This window comes from Bos indicus, chromosome 6 (genome assembly GCF_029378745.1).
Source record: "Bos indicus isolate NIAB-ARS_2022 breed Sahiwal x Tharparkar chromosome 6, NIAB-ARS_B.indTharparkar_mat_pri_1.0, whole genome shotgun sequence".
In the NCBI taxonomy this organism is placed as follows: Eukaryota; Metazoa; Chordata; class Mammalia; order Artiodactyla; family Bovidae; genus Bos; species Bos indicus.
Window position 1 is genome coordinate 12,361,188 of NC_091765.1, and position 23,835 is coordinate 12,385,022.

Below are 23,835 nucleotides of genomic sequence, written 5' to 3' on the forward strand. Positions count from 1 at the left end.
GGTCTTTAACTTTGGATTTCATGAGGATGTTAGAACTATTGCTTAGAGTACATGAAACCCAATCCTATAATTAGAAATGTGAAGTTTATATAGTTAAAATATCAGTAAAGGTACAATAAAGGCTAGACCATTAATCTGCCTCTGATTTTATTCTCAAGTCTTTCTTATGGATGTGGGTATAACCCTTACCTATTCCCTACTGTGGGCAGGGCACCCAGCTGATGGATTTTACCCTTCAAGTCACATCTCAGTTGGTCTGCCATGGCATGACCATTCTTGTTTCTTGGCTCTTACTACCAATTGTAAATAGTTCTTATTCTCCTTTTGTGTTAGTCCTGTTTATTCCAGAAGTGGCTTTTTTAGGGCTGAGTTCCGCCTTTCCGTCCTACGTGTGGATTGTCTGCATGCCTTGTGTGGGAATTGGAATTCTCCAGCTCTAGCAGCTGTGTTCTGTCCTGTGTGGCTGGAAAACATCTTAAAACCACTTATGGGAAGAATATCTTTTGAAAAACATGGGTCTTGAAGTCATACAGATTTCTAAGTCTAAATTTCCTGCATAAAGGGGATAACAAGCAAAATAACATCACCTTCGATTTGAAGGTCATTTCTTGTACCACCCCACTCACCACCACACCCAGTCTAAGACACCTTTCTTTCTTTTAAAATTTCTTTGAATTGTTTCTTCACTTTTGAATACTTATCTGAATAGTTATACAGAACACCACAGAATAATAGGTATTAGAGTTTGGTGATGATTAGTTTATCAGTATATTTCTTCCCCACCACAATTTAAGTTCCACTAGAGCTGAGGCCACCACCCCTATGACAGAAAGTGAAGAGGAACTCAAAAGCCTCTTGATGAAAGTGAAAGTGGAGAGTGAAAAAGTTGGCTTAAAACTCAACATTCAGAAAACGAAGATCATGGCATCTGGGCCCATCACTTCATGGGAAATAGATGGGGAAACAGTGGAAACAGTGTCAGACTTTATTTTTCGGGGGCTCCAAAATCAGTGCAGATGGTGACTGCAGCCATGAAATTAAAAGACGCTTACTCCGTGGAAGGAAAGTTATGACCAACCTAGATAGCATGTTCAAAAGCACAGACATTACTTTGCCAACAAAGGTTCGTCTAGTCAAGGCTATGGTTTTTCCTGTGGTCATGTATGGATGTGAGAGTTGGACTGTGAAGAAGGCTGAGTGCCGAAGAATTAATGCTTTTGAACTGTGGTGTTGGAGAAGACTCTTGAGAGTCCCTTGGACTGCAAGGAGATCCAACCAGTCCATTCTGAAGGAGATCAGCCCTGGGATTTCTTTGGAAGGACTGATGCTAAAGCTGAAATTCCAGTACTTTGGCCACCTCATGTGAAGAGTTGACTCATTGGAAAAGACCCTGATGCTGGGAGGGATTGGGAGCAGGAGGAGAAGGGGACAATAGAGGATGAGATGGCTGGATGGCATCACCGACTCGATGGACGTGAGTCTGAGTGAACTCCGGGAGTTGGTGGTGGATAGGGAGGCCTGGTGTGCTGCGATTCTTGGGGTCACAAAGAGCTGGACACGACTGAGCAACTGAACTGAAATGAACTGAGAGCAGAGGCCTGGCGGGCTGCAGTTCAGTCCAAGGGGTTGCAAAGAGTCAGATAGGAGTGACTAACACTTTTAAGTGGGGCTTCCCTGGTGACTCAGACGGTAAAGAATCTGCCTGTAAATGCAGAAGACCTGGGTTTGATCCCTGGGTTGGGAATATCCCTGGAGAAGTGAATGGTTACCCACTCCAGTATTCTTGACTAGAGAATTCCACAGACAGAGGAGCCTGGTGTGCTACAGTCCATGGGGCTGCAAAGAGTCAGACATGACTGACCAACACTTTTCAGAACAAAAGCTATGCCAGACATAGTTTACCATTGTTTCCAGCCTATAGCACTGGCCCAACTCCTCAAATATTTGTTTAATGGGTAAATTCCTTATAAGGCTGGTGGAGAAGGAGAGGAGGTAAAGAGTGTAAAACACTATATAAATATTTAGAGCATGTGTGTGTGTGAGTGTGTGTTTATCAGTACACAGAGTACTACGGTTAGTACATGGTATTTGGTTAAAGGTCTGTCTAGTCCAAGCTATGGTTTTTCTAGTGGTCACGTATGGATGTGAGAGTTGGACGATAAAGAAAGCTGAGCGCCAAAGAATTGATGCTTTTGAACTGTGGTGTTGGAGAAGACTCTTGAGAGTCCCTTGGACTGCAAGGAGATCCAACCAGTCCATCCTAAAGGAGATAGTCCTGGGTATTCATGGAAGGACTGATGTTGAAGCTGAAACTCCAATACTTTGGCCACCTGATGCGAAGAGCTGACTCATTTGAAAAGACCCTGATGCTGGGAAAGATTGTGGACAGGAGGAGAAGGGGACGACAAAGGATGAGATGGCTGGATAGTATCACCAACTCAATGGATATAAGTTTGGGTAGGCTCCAGGAGTTGGTGATGGACAGGGAGGCCTGGCGTGCTGCAGTTCATGGGGTCGCAAAGAGTCAGACACGACTGAGCGACTGAACTGAACTGAACTGAACATTTATTTTTTTATTCTTGCTTGAAATCTGAACTGAAAATAGCCCTCCCTCTTGCAGTAGCAACACAGACACTTCTTGTGTTATATCACTGACTCTCCCCAACTAAAAGTAGTGGATTGATCTGAATGTTCATTTGCCTCTTTTCTACTGAAGCACCTGATTAGGCCACAGAGCTGGGAGCATTACCTCACAGTGCTTTCAGTCTCCCAATACTCAGTTCTCTCATTACATATTTGGTGATTTAACTCACAGACCTGCTAAGATCACATTCCCAAGCAGTCTTCTAAAACTGCCCATGTCTCCACAGACTAACCAGAATGGCCTCAGAAAAGAGAACAGCCTAATGGAAGACTACATGTGTTAGCAAAATTACCTGCATGGAGCACATAGAAAGTTTCAAAGGTGTTAAGTTTCCATTTTACACATTTCGCCTAGAAACTTAACAGGAACTTCAGCAACATGGTGGAATATGATACTGTAAACCAATTATACTTCAATAAAATAAATAAGTAAATACACAAAAATAAATAGCTAAGTAAAACTTAGATTTATATCTAGGCAACAAAGAGAATCTGACATTTTATGTGCCAGCACATAGTAGGTGCCCAATAAATAGCTGCTGAATAACTTTGGGGAGGGGGAAAGTATGTCTCAGTGGCTCCTGGCCTTGATTGCCTCCCCATCAGATACTATAAACCCCCTTCCTGTCTTGGAGCAGGGCTTTAAAAACACTACTCTAGTAAAAGCAGGCGTATCTTCACAATCAAGACAAGCTTTTGTTTTACTCCACAGTTTAAAAAAAAGGGGGAGGGGGGCAGAGTTGCCCGAATTTCTAGATGGGAAATGGTGGTTTCTTTACTGCAGGAGTGCAGACCGGCCTCGTGGTTCCTGGGGGTGAAACGTGCAACTCTTCTTCCTCTCCGTGTTCTTGGCTGGAGATAGCTGTGGGTAAGTTTGGGGAGATGGAAGAAGGCGATTTCAGTGTCTTCACGTAGAGAGACGCTAATCAGGAAGTCAGCAATAGCCAAAAATCAGGAAGCCAGCAATAGCCAAAGGAAATTCAACTTGTAGTCGCGACTGTTTGGAAAAAAAAAAAAAAAAAAGAGGCGGGGATAAAAGTAGGAAAATTGGGGGAGGGGGAGGCTAGTAAAGGAAAATCAGAAAAGAGAGTGTGTCTGCGCACTCTGTTGTTTCTCCTGCGCTTCCTTTCTCTCTCCCTCCAGAAGCTAGAAAAAGTTTGCAGGCGCAGCATTCGGGATGGGTGAGCGGGATGTTGATCTGCAGACCCTGGAGGAAAAGCGCCCGCTTCCCTCTTCCCCATTCCCGCAGCCGTCTTCCCCTCTCGGAAGGACGGAAGGCAGTCCTCCTGGAGACCCAGGGAAGCTGTAGACCGCGATCCCGCAGGGCTCAAGCAGCGAGCAGCACTGTCTCTCTGGCAAAGCCTCCCCTACCTCTTCCATCCTCCTCCCGGAAGGGAAAAAAGGCAAGATCGAACCTCTAAACCGACTTTACCCCTCCCCCTCTTCCTGGGGGAGCTGAAGCAGAAAGTACGGTTCTGTGATTCACTGGAGAGAAAAGAGGGTGGAGGCAGCAAAGAACTCCGAGTGCCAAAACTAAGTTGGTTAGCTGACAAAACGCACGCAGCTTGCAGCGCTTCCGCGGGTGCTCCAACCCCGCGGAGACCAAGCGTGCTTGGCGCGGAGCAGGCGCGGGGTCAGGGACCGATTTGCGCCCCGAGGGCTCCAGGGGCGAGGAGAAGTTCCTACAACGAAGGGCTGGTCAACGGTGGAGGGAGATCGGTTAAGCGGGGTGTTTTTTACTGATTTGGCCGCCTGGAGAGTGTCGGAGAGATTGGCAAACGCCTGGGAGAGGAAAGAGAAACAGAGCCCTGAAAGAGTGGAGAAAGTGATCAGGACTCCGGTTCACTGCCTGCAGCTCTTTATCTGCCTTGGCTAGTGCTTTTTATCGGCGGTTCAGCTTCCCAGTACTTTGCAGCTGAGGGGACTTCTAGACCGACGGTCGATCCCACATCCTTCAGTGCGCGCGCCTCCCAACTCCGCAAGACCCTCCTCAACTCCTCATCCTCGAGGGCGAAAAGTTCCGGCCACGAGTAGTTCCTGCCCAAGGTGATTTTCAGTTCCTTACTTGATTTTTTTGTTTTCCTCTTGGGAACTTTTGGGTGGAGGCTTTGACTTTTTGTGTGGAAGCTACTTTGGGGAGCGAGGAGGGGGGGAAAGTGCAATTTGATGGAGAAAAGCGACTCCTTGTTTTCTCACACGTCCCGTCCCTTAAGCCACCACTTCTAGAAGATTAAAGTTGTTGGACGTGGGGACAGCTGAGAGGAGAACAGGACTTCTTTCCAGGTGGAGCCCCTCCACCGCCTGTTGAGTCTGTTCCTCCTGCGTGCATGTGTGCGCCAGCGGCGGCGCGGGGTGCGTTGCTCTGCTTTGGAGTCTCAGCTGGGACCAGAGTGAATGGCCCCCAGGGGCTGCGCGGGGCCTCTGCCTCCGCCACCTTCTCCACAGACCTGGGTCTGGCCCAGAAAGATGCTAGCCATGGGGGCGCTGGCAGGCTTCTGGGTTCTCAGCCTCCTCACTTATGGTTACCTATCCTGGGGCCAGGGCTTGGAGGAGGAGGAAGAAGGGGCTTTGCGAGCTCAAACTGGAGAGAGACTGGAGCCCAGCGTAACTGCCCTGTCCCAGCCCCATCTCATTTTCATCCTAGCGGATGATCAGGGATTTAGAGATGTGGGTTACCATGGATCAGAGATAAAGACTCCCACTCTTGACAAGCTTGCTGCCGAAGGAGTTAAACTGGAGAACTACTATGTCCAGCCTATTTGCACACCGTCCAGGAGTCAGTTTATTACTGGAAAGTAAGTGTTACTTTATTCTTTGCAGATATCTTAAGCATTTAATTAAGATGCAGCTCCTAACTTAATGGAGTTGCAGTAAATATGGGAAACTAAATGAATGAATGAGTGAATGAATGGATGGATTTAATGCATTTAGCTGTGGTGGGTATTAAAATGGATGTCCTGTTGATGATCTTGAAAGTCTCCTCGCTAGATTAGTCTCATTTTCCTTACTCTCAGCCCGCTGTGAAGTGCGTTCAGAGTTTTAAAATGAGATCAGAACTTATAAACTCCCATCTACCAACCAGAGATCTCCAGAAGTGTTCCTTTCTAAATGGATTTTGGCTTTTGAGCTCTCTTAGATTTTGTTTCCGGTGTCAGAATTCCTAGTCACCGTCACTGGTAAGAGAAATAGACCAAAATTTTTCTGGACTCTTGGTTTATTTGTAAATCTAGGATTGAATAATCAAAGCCACAGGTAAGCACAGAGAGAAGAAGGGCAAAGAAACTTATGGAAGGCAGTGTAAAATCTGGTCAGTGTACATGGGACTCTGGGTCTTTGATAGGTAATTTTCTCTTACAAGATCATTGGGGAAGGCAATATGTAATCACCAGGACAGTTCTCAAAAAGGGGAGAAAATACAGTGGAAAATGCTCAGTATGAGTTAAAATTCATCCGAAGTCTTCCACTGTACCTCACATGTCTGGGGATTTTCTGATTAACTCTAAGAAAGATAAGATTATTTGGATGCTTAAGAAAGTGTTTTTAATATTATTGTTACTTTGCTAAATAGCTAAATCTCCTACTCAGGGCGTTCACTCATTCATATTTTTACTCTATCCTATCCGAATATAGGTTACTATAACTAGTTTGCTGGTCCAAATTCAGCCTGTGGAATGGAGATAAACTAGGAGACCCAGAGGTTTAGCTAGTGGACAGAGGTAGAAGAAAAGCCTTAGAGGTTTCAGTGAATGAGTCTTGTGATTTCAGTTTCAGGGTAGACTTGCTTCAGTGAAGTTGTTCTTGGAATTGGTTCCTGTAAGAGTAGCCAGTATCCATTGGAAAAATAAAGACTATTTTGTAGGAATCTCTGTCTTGCAGAGACTTTTGCTTACTACCCGATTTCCACTGCTTAGCAAACTGTCAGAAGTTAGCATCACTGCCAGAAAAAAAAAAAAAAATCCAATCATTTCCTGTCTTGAGAGTGAGAGTAAAGAAGACTCACTGTACTTAAGAGTCATTCTAAAGGTTAACTGTGGCATCAGAAAGTCAGGGGCATTTGGTATTTATAAAGTAGCAGACTGTTGGCTAGAAAATAACAAGTCCATTTGATGGCCTGAGGGTCAAGTTCTTTATATCTAATCCCAAACATCCTTATATTTGGTATTTGAAATAAATTTGTCGTAAATGCTTCACTGAAACTCTTCGATTAAATTTATAGAATTTGGATTTATTCAGATAGCTAAGAGTAATTGAAAAACATATACCTAAATGGTATTAATTTATCTTTCACAATAGAACATTTAAGACTTTTTTTTTTCATCAAAAAACATCTAGTTCCTAAAGCATTATCTTGCACTGATAAAATATCTAGATTTTTATCTTTCAATCTTGATGTTTAATTAATGACAGGAAGCAGAAGTCAAGGTGGAAATAAATTCTCATTTTTCTTTGTTGTCAAAGGTTGACTTTCCTGTCTTTTCAATGCAAACACCTCAGGAAAAGATTGATTCTCCTTGTTAAATTTTTCTGTTCAGTGTAACAAGTTGTGTAACTGTTTTATAGAAAAAAAGTTCAAATTACTACTGTGATTTGACTTAAATTTCTGTTTGAATTAAACAGTTGAAGACGTTTACACTTTCAGTTCTCCTTTTAGACAAATTGCTGGAACCTTCCTTAAATGAACACAGATGTAAGAAAGAAAGTGGTTATAGAAGCCTGGTTCTGGGTCTAATATTCATAATGCAAGCCCAGAAAATATGATCATTTGTCCTCTACATGGGTACTTTTCTATTATTTCTGGATCCTCTAAAGTTAATAGAAAACCTAAATTAACGAATTACATTAAGGGAAAGAACAGGTTATGTGGAATATGATAAAATTCAAAGACTGTCACATTTATGAAGGAAGAGTTGAAGTGATTGAAGCTGGAGCTACTTTTGATACTATTAACAAAACAATCCTGCCTTTATATTTTGCCGGAGTCAAAATGTAAAAATCTATTCCCTTATACTGTACATAGCTATGATAAATTCCAATTTCTTTAACAATTTACATCCTATCAGTCTGGCAATATTGAACATAAGCCAGCCTGTCAATAAGCATTCACTGTGTACAGATGCCTATACTGGAACTGTGAGGAGCAAAGAAGTAAGCCCTAAGCTCTGGACCGTGACTCTCAAGTTTGTGCAAAAAGAATCAGCCCAACTGCTAGTAGCTGAAGTATAGTCTTCCAGCTTCAGTGGTCTGGGGTTGAGCCCAGAAATTAATAGTAATTTAACAAACGTATCCAGTTATTCCAATAATGATCCTAATATAAACTGAGTGTTAATATTAAACACTGGCATCTACTGAGCAGTTCCTGTGTTCCGAGATAATGCATTTTTATCTCATTGAATCTTTCCAACAGTTCTATGAGGTGGTTGTTACTGTTATCCCTACTTTGAGTAGATGTGGCAGTCGATTCCAGGAGAGAGAGTAATGCAGACATTCTGTGTACTGGGCTTTGAGAAACAACACTGTAAGTGTTCAAAGTTAGACTGGAGATAGAAAGGTTGATTGAGAAAGCAGCTGCCTACATTTGATTTATTTCAAAGTAATTTTCCCACCTTTAAAAAAAATAGTTTTTCAAATAAAGACATATAGCAATGACATCATTTCTTCTTAAAGAGAATATAATGAAGGCCTCAGAAGAATTATAAATTTTGCAAAATTTAGATGTGTTTCATGCAGACTTCAGAGTTGAAAAAACTGGCAATCTGAGCTGAATATATATCTTTGGCAATACTTTTTTGTTCTGACTATTTTGTTATTCATTTTTTCCCACTTGAAATACCATGATGATCATTTAACAAATGTAAAGATAAACCAAATAATGTGTATTTGTAATACGATATTTGATTTGATAAATTAATTAAAAAAAAAAAAAACAACCCCTGCAACTCGCCAAGGGTAATCACAACCCAGCTTCTAACACTTTATTTTGCCTGTTTTTGAACTTCATATAAATAGAGTGGTAGAAAAGGTATTTTTTAATGTCTGGCTTCTTTCTATTAACATTTTGTTGTAAAATTCACCCATATTGTCGGCTGGAGTTATAATCCACTTATTCTCATCAGTGAATAGTGTTCTTTTATATAAATATACTATATTTATTCTTCCATTCTGTTGAATGACATGTGGGTTTTTTTGGTGTTGGGCCATTATTAATAGTGCTGCCATAAACATACTTGCATATATTTTTGGTGAATATATTTGTATGTGTCTAGGGTATCTATCAAAAAGCAGGATTACTGGATAATTGGAATATATATATATATATATATATATATATATATATATATATATATATATACACACATATATATACACACACACACAGTTTTTGTAGATACTTCCTAGCACTTACCTAAAGTGGCTCAGCCACCATATATTCTCATTAGCGATGGAAAGTTTGCTTCACATTATTGCTAACACTGGTTGGTATCTCTTTCATTTTAGTCATTTTGGTTATTATGCACTGGTATACCATTATGGTTTGGTTTGTATTTCCCTGGTGACTGAAGAAATTGAGCATATTTCATATTTTTATGGACTGGATATTTACTTGTATTTGATTTTTTGCCTGAGTTTTCATTAGGTGATTGCTTTTCCTTATTGATTTGTGGTAGTTATTTTTATATTCTATTCCTTTGTCAGATATTTGAATTGCAAATGACCTCTCCCATTCTGTGACTTGTTTTTTTCACTTTCTTAATGTTTTTTGATGAACAGAGGGTTTTAAATTTATTATAGGCTTATTTATAATCTTTTTCTTGATGTCCTATTTAAGGTATCTTTGACTAAATCAAGATCATTACAATGGTCTTTTAAAAAATTTTTATAGTCTTCTTTTTGTTTCCATCTATAATTCATCTGGAATTAATTTCTAATGTGGTATAAATCAGGATTCAAACCAACTGTTTTCCATATGTAAACTCACTTAATCCACACTATTTATTAGAAATATACTTTCTCCACTTTACCACAGTGTCATCTTTTTCATAAACCAGAAAAGGTATGTGTTTGGATCTGTTTCTGGACTCTATTCTACACCGTTCAGTTCAGTTCAGTCGCTCAGTCGAGTCCGACTCTTTGCGACCCCATGAATCACAGCACACCAGGCCTCCCCGTCCATCACCAACTCCCGGAATTCACTCCGACTCACGTCCATCGAGTCAGTGATGCCATCCAGCCATCTCATCCTCTGTCCCCTTCTCCTCCTGCCCCCAATCCCTCCCAGCATCAGAGACTTTTCCAATGAGTCAACTCTTCGCATGAGGTGGCCAAAGTACTGGAGTTTCAGCTTTAGCATCAGTCCTTCCAAGGAAATCCCAGGGCTGATCTCCTTCAGAATGGACTGGTTGGATGTCCTTGCAGTCCAAGGGACTCTCAAGAGTCTTCTCCAACACCACAGTTCAAAAGCATCTATACCGTTAACGCTGTCCATTCTTCTGCCAATCCTACATTCCCTTAACTATTGTAGCTCTATAATAAATATTGATATTTGTAATGTAAGTCCTTTTACTTGCTCTTCTTCCAAATTGCCTAAGCTATTCTTTACTAGTTCATTCATTTTCATATGAAAGAAGGGAGGGTATAGATGTACAGATTCAAAGAAGTTGAAGGATTTGGTTTTGGAGAATATGAGGTAGTTCTCTTCTGATTATTCTCCTTTCTAAGTGAAATAATAAATGAGTTCATTAGATGAGAATGAGAATCTTAAGGTTGAAAGACAGATAGAAAATATTCTAGGAGAGTGAGAAAGTGAATTAAGTAGAGAAGTGCTGTAAAAATACTGGGGCCACGACGAGAACGCATTTGAGATCTGCGGCCATAAATTTAAACAGAGACCAGTCCTCGCTTGTTTTTCTTACACCATGTTCAGGTGTGTGAGTGCAGAAGAAGCTCTGTTGAAGAGGTGGATTTCACTAGATTTGGAGCTTTGCCAAGCGAATAGAGTAGGTCTTTAGACTCTAAACTTGGCAAAGGAAAGAGGAAGACTATAAGCAGTTTATATTCTTTTAAAAAGTGCCAGGGTCAATGGATTGTCTGTCTAGGGTTGGAGTGAGGACACTACAGTCAACTTGGAAAACTGGAAAGGTAGATAATGATGGTTGAAGAAATGCATGCTGAAGCAAAATTTTATAAGTAGTGCAGTTTTTAGAAATGATAGGAGAATCGTGAGATGGAGGATAAAGCTTTAGAAGTGAAGGCAAGGTGTGAGACAGACATGGAGTTGATGGATCACTTGGGTGGATATTTGAACCATTAAGAACAATGGGAGAAATTGTATTAAAGAGCACAGTAAGCTAGTTGCTGGAATCTGACTGGAAGCAGAGAGAGGGCAGGGCCTGGAATTGGAGGACTCTAATAGGAAAGATTGTTGTTGTTTAGTTCTCTTAAGTTGTATCTGACTCTTTGTGACCCCATGGACTGTAGCTCCTCGGAATCCTCTGTCCATGGAATCCTCCAGGCAAGAATACTGCAGTGGGTCGCCATTTCCTTCTCCAGGGGGATCAAACCCACATCTCCTGCATTGGCTGGCAGATTCTTTACCACTGAGCCATCGGGGAAGCCCATAATAGGAAAGATAATGAGCCTCTGATCTGTTGCCTGACTTTTCAAAAAAGTTGAGCCTTTAAAAAGAAATAGGAGCCAAACCATGTAGAAGTGCCACTAGGAAAATACCCAATCCCTGCTTCGGAATGCTTGATAATTGGCCTGTGGGTAGAAGAATCATCTTAAGTTGAGAGGATAACCAGCAGTCAGCCAGAGCAACAAGATGGAAGGAATGTCCAGGAAACAGATGAGGTCATAGAGGATTTTGCTGATGACAGATTTTTAGTAACAGAAGGCTCTTTGGAAAGAAGGAGTTAAGAGGGGAGAAGGATTTAATCAGAGCAGAGAATATACAGTGATATATATAGAGAGAGATTAGACTCTGAGTGAAAGATACATTGTAAAGATTGGAGAAAGACTGCAGTTCTTGTGAAGATGGAAATAAAAGGAGCTGAAAAGCATGGTGAGAATTTTTCCAGATGATCTCTTAGGAAATATGTGTCAAGTTGTAATTACAGCTTCTTTCTAGAGATTGACTGAGCGGGGCCTCCTCCCTATCCATAGCCAGCTACTGCAGCCACACTGTACAGTCAGGCACACAGTCAGATCTGGGGGTTTTGTCCAGAAAGACAAGATCTGTGTTGGCTTTTTGCAGTGGGCTGTAGCAGCAAGAGAATGTGTCTTCCAGTAGTTTAGAAACTATTGGTTTCAGATATGAAATTGTCAGCTAACAATTACCCCAGTAATGAAAACCTTGAAAGAGTAATTGAACTCTTTTGATATCAACCAGAGTCTTGGCCTTCTCCAGTCAATAGAAATTGACTAAAGGCCAGATAAGAAATTCAGGCAAGGCTTTACTGGGGCTCCTGTGCTGGCTGCAGGACGGAGCAAAATAAGTAACAAGATCCATTGCTCCTCCCCCAAGGAGAGGGGGCAGGCTTATTCCTTATATGGATTGAAGGTAGGGGTGTGTCCAGGGGGGTCAGACTGGAGGAGTGGCTTAGATGGTTTGCCCACCCCTTTGTGGTATTGAGTGCAGGGTGCATGCACAGTACCCTGTTTTTGCTCCTGGCTCTTCAGAAATGGCAGTTTTGGTAGGCGGGGGGAGGGTTGTCTTTTTGTATCTTTTTGTGCAGAATTTGCCCCAGGGGCACAGGCACACAGTTATTTTTAGTCCTATATTGTTTCTTTATATTTTGTAGCTTGAAGAGAGGTGTGTCCAGGTACAAACATTACAGCCCTGAAGCAAAGAGTCCCAGGACCCAGCCTGGGAGAAAGATTCAAGAAAGCAAAGGTTTCTTGATCGTTCCATTTCACAGACATGTGATACATACACACAATATCCACCCCCCACACACACACTTAGATTGTAAACATCAAGGATCATGCATGCTTCTTCCATCCATTTCTTTTCTCCAAGACCTAGTTTTAAATAGTGTTATACACCCTAAAAGTACACAATAAATACCAGTTACTAAGAGTTCACTTATTGCATTCATAAATATTTAAATAATACGTAAACATTTAGAAAAATGTTTGTAGTTGGAGAAGTTTGGAAGGAACACTTTGGCTTTGGAACATGAATGTTAATAGCAAATGGCCTGCGTGACTTTAAAAACCTCACATATCCATTTCAAAAAGAATGGCTCAATAGATGACACCATTCAACAAATAGCTGTCTCTTCCTGTTTTACCATATGGATTTTCCTGGCAGTAGAATCAGAGTCAAGTAAGCTATCTTGCACACCCTTCTGATCAAAGACCCTACTTATAAATGAGTCTTTTTAAAAAGACACCCTTTGAAATGAATTCCTATTCAGGTAAATCTGATGAGTTTCCTGAATGGCTGTCCTGTAAGGTGTAAATTTATCCAGGTGCTGAAGTTCAGATCATTTTGTTTCATCCTTATGACCTCTCCCAGAGATCAAAGACAAGGGAGGAACCAAAAGGCTTGGAACTCCTGCTTCTAGTAGGAGCTCAGCATGGAAACTTTATTTCAAAGTTTCCTTTCGTTTGGACTTTTTACTATAGCAATATTATGGAATTCATTTTTATGTAGTCTTTTTCTGTATTTTACTTTGATATAATTAGAGTGTGTAGCAATGTTCTTTTCTCATTCCAGATATTAAATATTCCCAAGAGTGTAACTTCATTGAGACATTCATTTCCCTGTGTGCTTTATTACAAAAAAGAATTTTTGTCCCTCCTGCTTTTCCTCCTCTCTCTCCCTAATTCACCCACCACATTTACTTTACTGGGACATGACTCATTATATCACCAGCCTCAGCAAACTAGGGTCTCTAGTTCCCAATGACTACCGCAGAATGGGGAAGGAAAGTGATTTTTACTGAGGGCTTCCTTGTGCCGGTTGCTTTTCAAACATCCTGTCATTTGACCTTCACATCACCCTGAGGGTAAAATATTTTTATAATTTTGACAAATATTTATCAAATATTTAACAAATACCCTCATTTTATAGGTATCTGAATGTTTTAGAGAAATTATGTAAGTTTTTGGTGTTCACACAGCTTCTAAGCAGCAGAACATGTATTGGAATCTAAACTCGTGTGGCTTCAACGACATCCCTGCTGTTTTCATCACCGCATTCCTTCTGCCATGAAATTTGTAAATACCTTAGTCCGGTCTTCGAAAACAATTTTAGCCTTATCTTTCTTTATCTTTAAACTCTGTACTCCAGCGAAAAGAATGATTCACTGTTTCTCGAGCATGTCTCATACGTGACTTTCTCCCTCCTTTTGCACAGACTGTTTCCCCTCCTTGGAATTCACATCCTATCTCACTTGGCCCTAATGCCAGTCGCTCATTAAGACTCGGCTAAAATACCACCTTTCCTATACAGGTTTCCATGATTCCTTAGCCAGAAATATTTATTCCAGTGATGACCTTACATAATTCTTTCTGTTACTGTCTTATTAGGCACGATTTTCCACCTCGTTCACACGCTGGTCCCCTGAGTGGCAAGGCTGATTTATTACCTCCATAAATTTCACAGCAGCCAACCCAGTGCTTTGTACAAACAGGCATGAAGAATGAATGAATGAAAAGATGAATAAACAATTATGTATTTCCCTCTGGCAGACCATGTGACACAGCAGAAATAACAGAATATAGTGAGGAAATCTGAATTACAGTTCTGATTTAGGAAAGTCCAGACTATGACCTTGAATGAGTAATTTAATCTTTTGGAGACTCTATGATTTTATCTATAGAATAGGAGTAATGACAATCTCAAAGGTTGTAGCACTTAACTGAGATAACATATGAGGAAAATAATTGGAAAACTTTGAAGTATTATATAATTTTTAAGTAAAAATTCCTCTATATTTAGAACTATAGCTCCTTAATGTTTAACTGAGATAACATATGAGGAAAATAATTGGAAAACTCTCAAGTATTATATAATTTTTAAGTAAAAATTCCTCTATATTTAGAACTATATCTCCTTAATGTTTAATCACTGACTTTAAAAGAACTGACTACTTGTTCTTTTGAAAAGCTGTGTGTGTACTCATATCTCTTTTCCAATTTCAATCTATAAGTACAAAAATTTTCAAGTAAATCCCTTATATTTCAATTTTAATCTATTTTATCCATCACAGTTTTTCATATGATATTTTTAGTTCTGAAATGTCCAAGAAGGTGATTAGGGCTCTATTTTTCTTTTAAGTTTCTGCACTTGGAGGTTGTACGTGTTGCTGTTGGTTGTCACGCTTGGCGTGTTGCTCTCATCATGCTTGGCAGAATCTGTTGGAACCCTGCTAAGCCTGTGACAAGCAAAGCCAGATGTATGTTTAAACAGTAACATTAAGAGTACCACACTAAATGAGAATTAAAAGTTGGGTAGTGGAAAGGCCAGTGATTAATTATTTCAAATTCCTTCAATCAACAGTAATTTAAAAACATTTTATTGAATATAATTCTGTAACTTATTTATGTTTGCGTGCTAGCTTAGCTTAACCCAGGGATGACCACTCAGTAGGTGTGCAATAAAGAGTTTTGAATTAAGATTTTGTTCTAGGCTTCGTGGTGACTGGAATTTCGTGTGCTTTATGATCACTATTTCATTACCTCTTAAATGATTATACTGCCTGCACCATTTGAATCCACAGTGCACACTAAGACCTGAGTGAAATCTCTGTCAAAATCACACAGTCAAAATTATGCCACTCGCTGCATAAAATCTTTTAGAAGCTGCCATTACCTGTAGACTAAAGCCCAATTCCTAACTATTTCATATCAGGACCTTCAAAATCTGGCCTCTGACAAGATTCTGGTACAGTCTCCTAACACTTTCCCCTTTATACCCTCTTTGGATTATCACTGCCAGGATACCAAAGCTATTCCCCTTAAAGCCCTGTTCCCTTCTAAGCAGAATTCGCTTTTCTAGAATGTTCTTCATTGTCTCCTGGAAAAATACAATTGCATCCTTCCCGACCATCTACGTCCCCCATCTCCCCTCCATCACTTCTTTGATCATTTACACCTTTATACACAGGTACACGTTTTTGGGCCTATATAAGATGCAGCAGTCAGTACACAAGTGATAAAATTCTTAGAATTCAAAGGCATGTTGCACACACCTTTTTCCAACAAAGAACATTGTTGATCATTTTAAAGTAATGAATGGGGACTCTTCTCTCCACTGACCAGATCATGTCTCTATCATATGGTGAGTATCAGTCTACCAAGTACCTGGGCTTGGCGGAGAGAAAAGCCAGAAAATGATTATTAAGTCATTGTCCTCTTGCTGAGGAGTACATTGATTGCTTTCTCAATACTTGGTTGTTCTCCAACTTGTTGGAGGAAGAAAGGAAGTAGCCCTGGATGAGAAAAAGGCTGGGGAAACGGACAAGATCCTGTGAGAGTACTGGACTGTTCCATGCACAGTGTCCAGACAAACTGGATAAGCATAATTTGGCAACATTCAGTGTCTGAGAAGGTCCAAGTGAGTAAGTGGGCATAGAAGCAGATGTCTGAGTGACAGCCAGTATTTGATTAAATTAAATTCATGATCACAGATCCAAAATATGCACACAAGAACGCCCAGTGATCCTTTAATCACTGGGCGCTTTTCTGTTCAGTGTGCCCAATTCTTCAGAACTTTCAAGATTTCAAGTATGTGTCCAGTTCTTCAGAATTGTATCCTCTAGTTTGTGTCCAATTCTTCAAGATTTCTCATCTCAAGCTGCCAATATCCCCTCATCAGCTCACTGCTTTACTTCAAAATTCCATTGAGAGAAAAGAAGCAATAGGGAATTATCTCTTTCATATTGCTATGCTATGCTATGCTAAGTCACTTCATTCGTGTCCGACTCTTTGTGACCCCAGAGATGGCAGCACATCAGGCTCCCCCATCCCTGGGGTTCTCCAGGCAAGAACACTGGAGTGGGTTGCCATTTCCTTCTCCAATGCATGAAAGTGAAAAGAGAAAGTGAAGTCACTCAGTCGTGTCCGACTCCTAGCGACCCCATGGACTGCAGCCCACCAGGCTCCTCCATTCATGGGATTTTCCAGGCAAGTGTACTGGAGTGGGGTGCCATTCTTTCACATTACCAGTACAAAATTTCCGAACCCAGTGGCAGCAGTAGCCACATTGTCTGCTTTCCTTCCTCCAGTAGGCACTGAAGTACTTGCATCTGTCAGACACACACCTCCCAGAGCTCCTTGCCTCCTTAGACACTTGATTCTTAAATTTTACGCTTTTTCTCTTTTATTGTTAAATGTTTTAATCTCCACAAAATCATTTTCATCTGCATGTGAATGAATTTTAGTTCCTTGCATCCACAAACAAAAACATGAAAAAAAGTTAATTGACCCAATTTCTCTGCTCTCCCACCTAGCAAAAATTCATGAGTTATCTATACTTGGGAACTCCATTCTAAATTATTAATTCATACTACATTAATCTATAGTTAAATCTGTCAATCTACATTTATCAATAATTATCAATCGATATTATACTATAGTTATAAATATATTGCAATATTATAATTATCAATGTTTATTACAATTGTGATAATATAATCTAATACTATAATGTTAATTGTATTAATGTATGCCATAATAATGTATACTATAATGTTAATGTATACTATAGGTGATCAAAATTTTAAGATTTTCAATCTGTAATTAGAAATTTACAGAAAGATTATGCCATAATCTTGGATCTGAAAAACTCAAGAAGTTTTTAATTGCTTTATTAGACTTAATAATTATCTTTGAGATTGAATTTCATGAGGTTAAAGACCATGTTATATCTTTTGAACACATCAAGTTCTTACAGAAGATAAAGCCATAATAAATATATAATAAATTTATGTGAACTGAGTAATTCATATTCATCAATTAAAGTTTAATTTAGATTTTTTGAACACTCTTAAAAGTATCAGTTCAAATACCTAAAATCAGTTTTTTACTTTGAGTCTTGTTTGGGTGTCTTTATAATGCTATAAAATTAATATAACTATACATTTTTATAGCTAAATGATTTAGTTGAAGATAAAATCTTAGACGTAGAGATGTGACATTTATTTGGAACTTAAGTATTATTTGGCATATATATTTTATATGTGTATATTAATATATAATACAATTTTCTAAATTATATGAGGGCATCAGAGGGCAGACACACTGAAACCATACTCACAGAAAACTAGTCAATCTAATCACACTAGGACTACAGCCTTGTCTAACTCAATGAAACTAAGCCATGCCCATGGGGCAACCCAAGATGGGTGGGTCATGATGGAGAGATCTGACAGAATGTGGTCCACTGGAGAAGGGAATGGCAAACCACTTCAGTATTCTTGCCTTGAGAACCCCATGAATAGTATGAAAAGGCAAAATGATAGGATACTGAAAGAGGAACTCCCCAGGTCAGTAGGTGCCCAGTATGCTACTGGAGATCAGTGGAGAAATAACTCCAGAAAGAATGAAGGGACGGAGCCAAAGCAAAAAGAATACCCAGCTGTGGATGTGACTGGTGATAGAAGCAAGGTCCGATGCTGTAAAGAGCAATATTGCATAGGAACCTGGAATGTCAGGTCCATGAATCAAGGCAAGTTGGAAGTGGTCAAACAAGAAATGGCAAGAGTGAATGTCGACATTCTAGGAATCAGCGAACTCAAATGGACTGGAATGGGTGAATTTAACTCAGATGACCATTGTATCTACTACTGCGGGCAGGAATCCCTCAGAAGAAATGGAGTGGCCATCATGGTCAACAAAAGAGTCCAAAATGCAGTACTTGGATGCAATCTCAAAAACGACAGAATGATCTCTGTTCGTTTCCAAGGCAAACCATTCAATATCACAGTAATCCAAGCCTATGCCCAAACCAGTAATGCTGAAGAAGCTGAAGTTGAACGGTTCTATGAAGACCTACAAGACATTTTTAGGACTAACACCCCAAAAAGATGTCCTTTTCATTATAGGGGACTGGAATGCAAAAGTAGGGAGTCAAGAAACACCTGGAGTAACAAGCAGATTTGGTCTTGGAATGCGGAATGAAGCAGGGCAAAGACTAATAGAGTTTTGCCAAGAAAATGCACTGGTCATAACAAACACCCTCTTCCGCAACACAAGAGAAGATTCTACACATGGACATCACCAGATGGTCAACACCGAAATCAGATTGATTATATTCTTTGCAGCCAAAGATGGAGAAGCTCTATACAGTCAGCAAAGACAAAACCAGGAGCTGACTGTGGCTCAGATCATGAACTCCTTATTGCAAAATTCAGACTTAAATTGAAGAAAGTAAAGAAAACCACTAGACCATTCAGGTATGACCTAAATCAAATCCCTTATAATTATACAGTGGAAGTGAGAAATAGATTTAAGGGCCTAGATCTGATAGAGTGCCTGGTGAACTATGCAATGAGGTTTGTGACATTGTATAGGAGACAGGGATCAAGACCATCCCCATGGAAAAGAAGTGCACAAAAGCAAAATGGCTGTCTGGGAGGCCTTACAAATAGCTGTGAAAAGAAGAGAAGTGAAAAGCAAAGGAGAAAAGGAAAGATATAAGCATCTGAATGCAGAGTTCCGAAGAATAGCAAGAAGAGATAAGAAAGCCTTCTTCAGCGATCAATACAAAGAAATAGAGGAAAACAACAGAATAGGAAAGACTAGAGGTCTCTTCAAGAAAATTAGAGGTACCAAGGGAACGTTTCATGCAAAGATGGGCTCGATAAAGGCCAGAAATGGTATGGACCTAACAGAAGCAGAATATATTAAGAAGAGATGGCAAGAATACACAGAAGAACTGTACAAAAAAGATCTTCACAACCCAGACAATCACCATGATGTGATCACTGACCTAGAGCCAGACATCCTGGAAGGTGAAGTCAAGTGGGCCTTAGAAAGCATCACTACAAACAAAGCTAGTGGAGGTGATGGAATTCCAGTTGAGCTATTTCAAATCCTGAAAGATGATTCTGTGAAAGTGCTGCACTCAATATGCCAGCACATTTGGAAAACTCAGCAGTGGCCACAGGACTGGAAAAGGTCAGTTTTCATTCCAATCCCAAAGAAAGGCAATGCCAAAGAATGCTCAAACTACCGCACAATTGCACTCATCTCACACGCTAGTAAAGTACTGCTCAAAATTCTCCAAGCCAGGCTTCAGCAATACGTGAACTGTGAACTTCCTGATGTTCAAGCTGGTTTTAGAAAAGGCAGAGGAACCAGAGATCAAATTGCCAACATCCGCTGGATCATCGAAAAAGCAAGAGAGTTCCAGAAAAACATCTATTTCTGCTTTATTGACTATGCCAAAGCTTTTGACTGTGTGGATCACAAGAAACTGTGGAAAATTCTGAAAGAGATGGGAATACCAGACCACCTGATCTGCCTCTTGAGAAATTTGTATGCAGGTCAGGAAGCAACAGTTAGAACTGGACATGGAACAACAGACTGGTTCCAAATAGGAAAAGGAGTACGTCAAGGCTGTATATTGTACCCTGCTTATTTAACTTCTATGCAGAGTACATCATGTGAAACGCTGGGCTGGAAGAAGCACAAGCTGGAATCAAGATTGCCGGGAGAAATGTCAATAACCTCAGATATGCAGATGACACCACCCTTATGGCAGAAAGTGAAGAGGAACTAAAAAGCCTCTTGATGAAAGTGAAAGAGGAGACTGAAAAAGTTGGCTTAAAACTCAACATTCAGAAAATGAAGATCATGGCATCTGGTCCCATCACTTCATGGGGAACAGATGGGGAAACAGTGGAAACAGTGTCAGACTTTATTTTTTGGGGCTCCAAAATCACTGCAGATGGTGATTGCAGCCATGAAATTAAAAGACGCTTACTCCTTGGAAGGAAAGTTATGACCAACCTAGATAGCATATTCAAAAGCAGAGACATTACTTTGCCAACAAAGGTCCATCTAGTCAAGGCTATGGTTTTTCCTGTGGTCATGTATGGATGTGAGAGTTGGACTGTGAAGAAGGCTGAGCGCCGAAGAATTGATGCTTTTGAACTGTGGTGTTAGAGAAGACTCTTGAGAGTCCCTTGGACTGCAAGGAGATCCAACCAGTCCATTCTGAAAGAGATCAGCCCTGGGATTTCTTTGGAAGGACTGATGCTAAAGCTGAAACTCCAGTACTTTGGCCACCTCATGCCAAGAGTTGACTCATTGAAAAAGTCTCTGATGCTGGGAGGGATTGGGGGCAGGAGGAGAAGGGGACAACAGAGGATGAGATGGCTGGATGGCATCACTGAATCGATGGACGTGAGTCTGAGTGAACTCCGGGAGTTGGTGATGGACAGGGAGGCCTGGCATGCTGCGGTTCATGGGGTAGCAAAGAGTCAGACACGACTGAGCGACTGAACTGAACTGACTAAGCCTTATAATTTGTGTATAAATATTAATATCCACATTTTACATAAGAAAAAAATCAAGCTCTCAGAAGTAAAATGCCTTTGGCAAAGTCCTATGGTAAGTAATGAGACTAGAATTCCAACCCCAAAACTATGATTTTCCACTACATTACACAGATGGTTGACAGGATGGATTTGGTATAGCTAGCTGTACAGCTTATCTTTAGAGTAGAAATAAATGAGTATCTTGTTCAACAACAAAGAGCTAAATATAGTTATTCTAAGAACCAGAACTCTTTTAAAACTGGCTTTCCCATTCAGTTTGGGAAAACTGGGCTTCATTCTTGTTCTTCATTTGTTTTATATATAAATTAAGGATAATGTTATGAGTTTACCTTTCAGAATTTTTAATACTTAAATTATTAATCTAAATATTAACCACTGGAGAATTTGCTAAAGCCTTCATTCCTTTCGTTCCTCTGGGCGCTTCCTCAGATATTTTTTTCAAAATCCCACGGACGGAGGAGCCTGGTGGGCTGCTGTCCATGGGGTCGCTAAGAGTCGGATACGACTGAGCAACTTCACTTTCACTTTTCCTCTCATGCATTGGAGAAGGAAATGGCAACCCGCTCCAGTGTTCTTGCCTGGAGAATCCCAGGGACGGGGGAGCCTGGTGGGCTGCCGTCTATGGGGTGGCACAGAGTTGGACACGACTGAAGTGACTTAGTAGTAGTAGTAGTAGGAGTAGTAGGGTGGGCCCTGAGATGCCACATCTCTGTCACTCCGCCTGGTAATGCTGAAGTTGTGCATCTGAGAACTACATTGATAACATATTGATAATACATTGATTGATGACAGTACAGTTTGGGCATTTAATGTTCCATGACTGTGTATTACCATCTGTATCTCTCTCTCTACTTTTTTAACCATTTATGTAGCAGTCACTTTATGCATCCTGAAATTAAAGATGCTAGGAAATGTAGGCATTTGGACACGTTGCTTTTTTCTTGTAGAACCTTTCTACTACAAGGCCAACCCAAAGAAAGTAGACATTTATTTTGGGGTCTTGTTTAACTCAAACTATGAATTTGATCAAGTTGGCATCAGTTTCATATACATGTATATCCTAATTTTCTACAAGGTTGTACACACTCTAACACAGCTGAGGAATTCATTGTCATCACTTACCTTTAAAAGAAAGTTGAGGCATTTGGATCAGGAGTCCAAGATTTGCTAAAATAATTTAATGACTTGGTCCTAACAATAACACTTTTCCGATCGCTTTTCTTTCTCTCCTTCTTTGGCCTTGTAGGGGCTTAGTTGTGGCACACAGGTTTCTCTAGCTTCTCTAGCCATTGGCTGCTCTCTGGTTGTGGCACGGAGGCTCCAGAGCACACTGGAAGGCGGATTCTTAACCCCCGGACCACCAAGGAAGTCCTGCAGATCTCCTTTCTGGTGTGGCTCTGAATGTCTCCGATGTCAAAATAACAACAACAACAAAAATAGGTAATTTAGAGGTTTTTTTGAGGCAAATGTTTATATTGTCACTCAGTCCACATCACAAATGTGTGAGGTAGGTGAATGTTAACGTTACATATTGAACATTAACCTCAACGTTAATGTTTAACATTGAGGTTAATGTTAAAAATATTTCTCAGTCTTGTAAAGGAAATCCCCAAAGTCAAATGCAAATCCTTAGACATTCTATAGGGGAGAAACTATGCATTGACTAATTTGTCAGACTTGGTGTAAGTCTTCCTAAAACTTCCCATTACCAGTTAATAGTTCAGGAGGTAACGATCCTTGATGTGGTTGGGCTTCTTGTTTTTATTTCCTTGAAATTCATCTATTCATTCATTCAATACTAAGCACCTACTTTTTGCTAGATAGTGTTCTAGGCACTGGGAAACATTTCAGTCAACACAACCTCCAAAACTCCTTTTTCTCGTGGTGGTTATATTCTAGTCCTAGGAGACACATCTAGATCAGATGTATAGTGTGCTGGGGGCAGAATGGGCTTCCCAGATAGTGCAGTGGTAAAGAACCCACCTACCAATGCAGGAGACATAAGAGATGCGGGTTTGGTCCCTGGGTCGGGAAGATCCCCTCGAGGAGGGCATGACAACCCACTCCAATATTCATGCCTGGAGAATCCCATCGACAGAGGAGGCTGGCGGGTTACATACAGTCCATGGGGTCGCAGAGTGGGACATGACTGAAACGTGTGCACGACATAGCATGCACAGGAGGCCGTATGCCCTGTAAAGGAAAACATACCAGGAAACAGGGCAGAAATTAAGAGATTAAGGGCTAAGGGTGAAGAGGGCAATATCATGGAGGTCAGGGAAGGCTTCACTAAGAAGGAGGTGAAGGACGGAGCCTCCTACGTCACTGCTCCAGGCAGACAGAACAGTAACTGCACTGGCCCCGTGACAGGAGCACCCCTGGTCTGCTCACTTACCATCCAGAGGCCAGTCCAGCTTGACTGGATCAGACAGGGGCAGGGGAGAGTAAGGGGAGGGGAGGTCAAGGTGGTCAAGGGACCCAGGTCCTGTAGTGCATTGCTGACGAAGGCAGAGACTCTGACTTCCACTCTTAAGTGAAGAGCAGAGGGGTGACACGACCCACCTTGGGTGTTAACAGAATTGCTTCGGCAGATGTGCTGAGGGTAGATCCTAGAGATAAGGTTTACAGCAGGAAGACCTAGAGGCCTAGTAAAGAGACCGTAGCACTAACCTGTTTGAGAGAT

General features: G+C 40.7%; 1 protein-coding gene and 1 long non-coding RNA gene across 2 annotated transcripts in view; both read left to right on the forward strand.

Annotated features, from left to right (window-relative positions):
• Positions 1–3,217: 3,217 nt before the first annotated feature.
• LOC139183582 (uncharacterized) overlaps positions 3,218–23,835 on the forward strand; it is a 246,615-nt gene continuing 225,997 nt past the window's right edge. Inside the window, exon 1 of the long non-coding RNA XR_011567059.1 lies at positions 3,218–4,689. This is a non-coding gene — a long non-coding RNA (uncharacterized lncRNA). The remainder of the gene's footprint in view (positions 4,690–23,835) is intronic.
• Positions 4,688–23,835, forward strand: part of ARSJ (arylsulfatase family member J) — an 86,704-nt gene continuing 67,556 nt past the window's right edge. Inside the window, exon 1 of the mRNA XM_019962277.2 lies at positions 4,688–5,438. Coding sequence (XP_019817836.2) covers positions 5,038–5,438 — 401 coding nt within the window. The 5' untranslated portion in view covers positions 4,688–5,037. The remainder of the gene's footprint in view (positions 5,439–23,835) is intronic.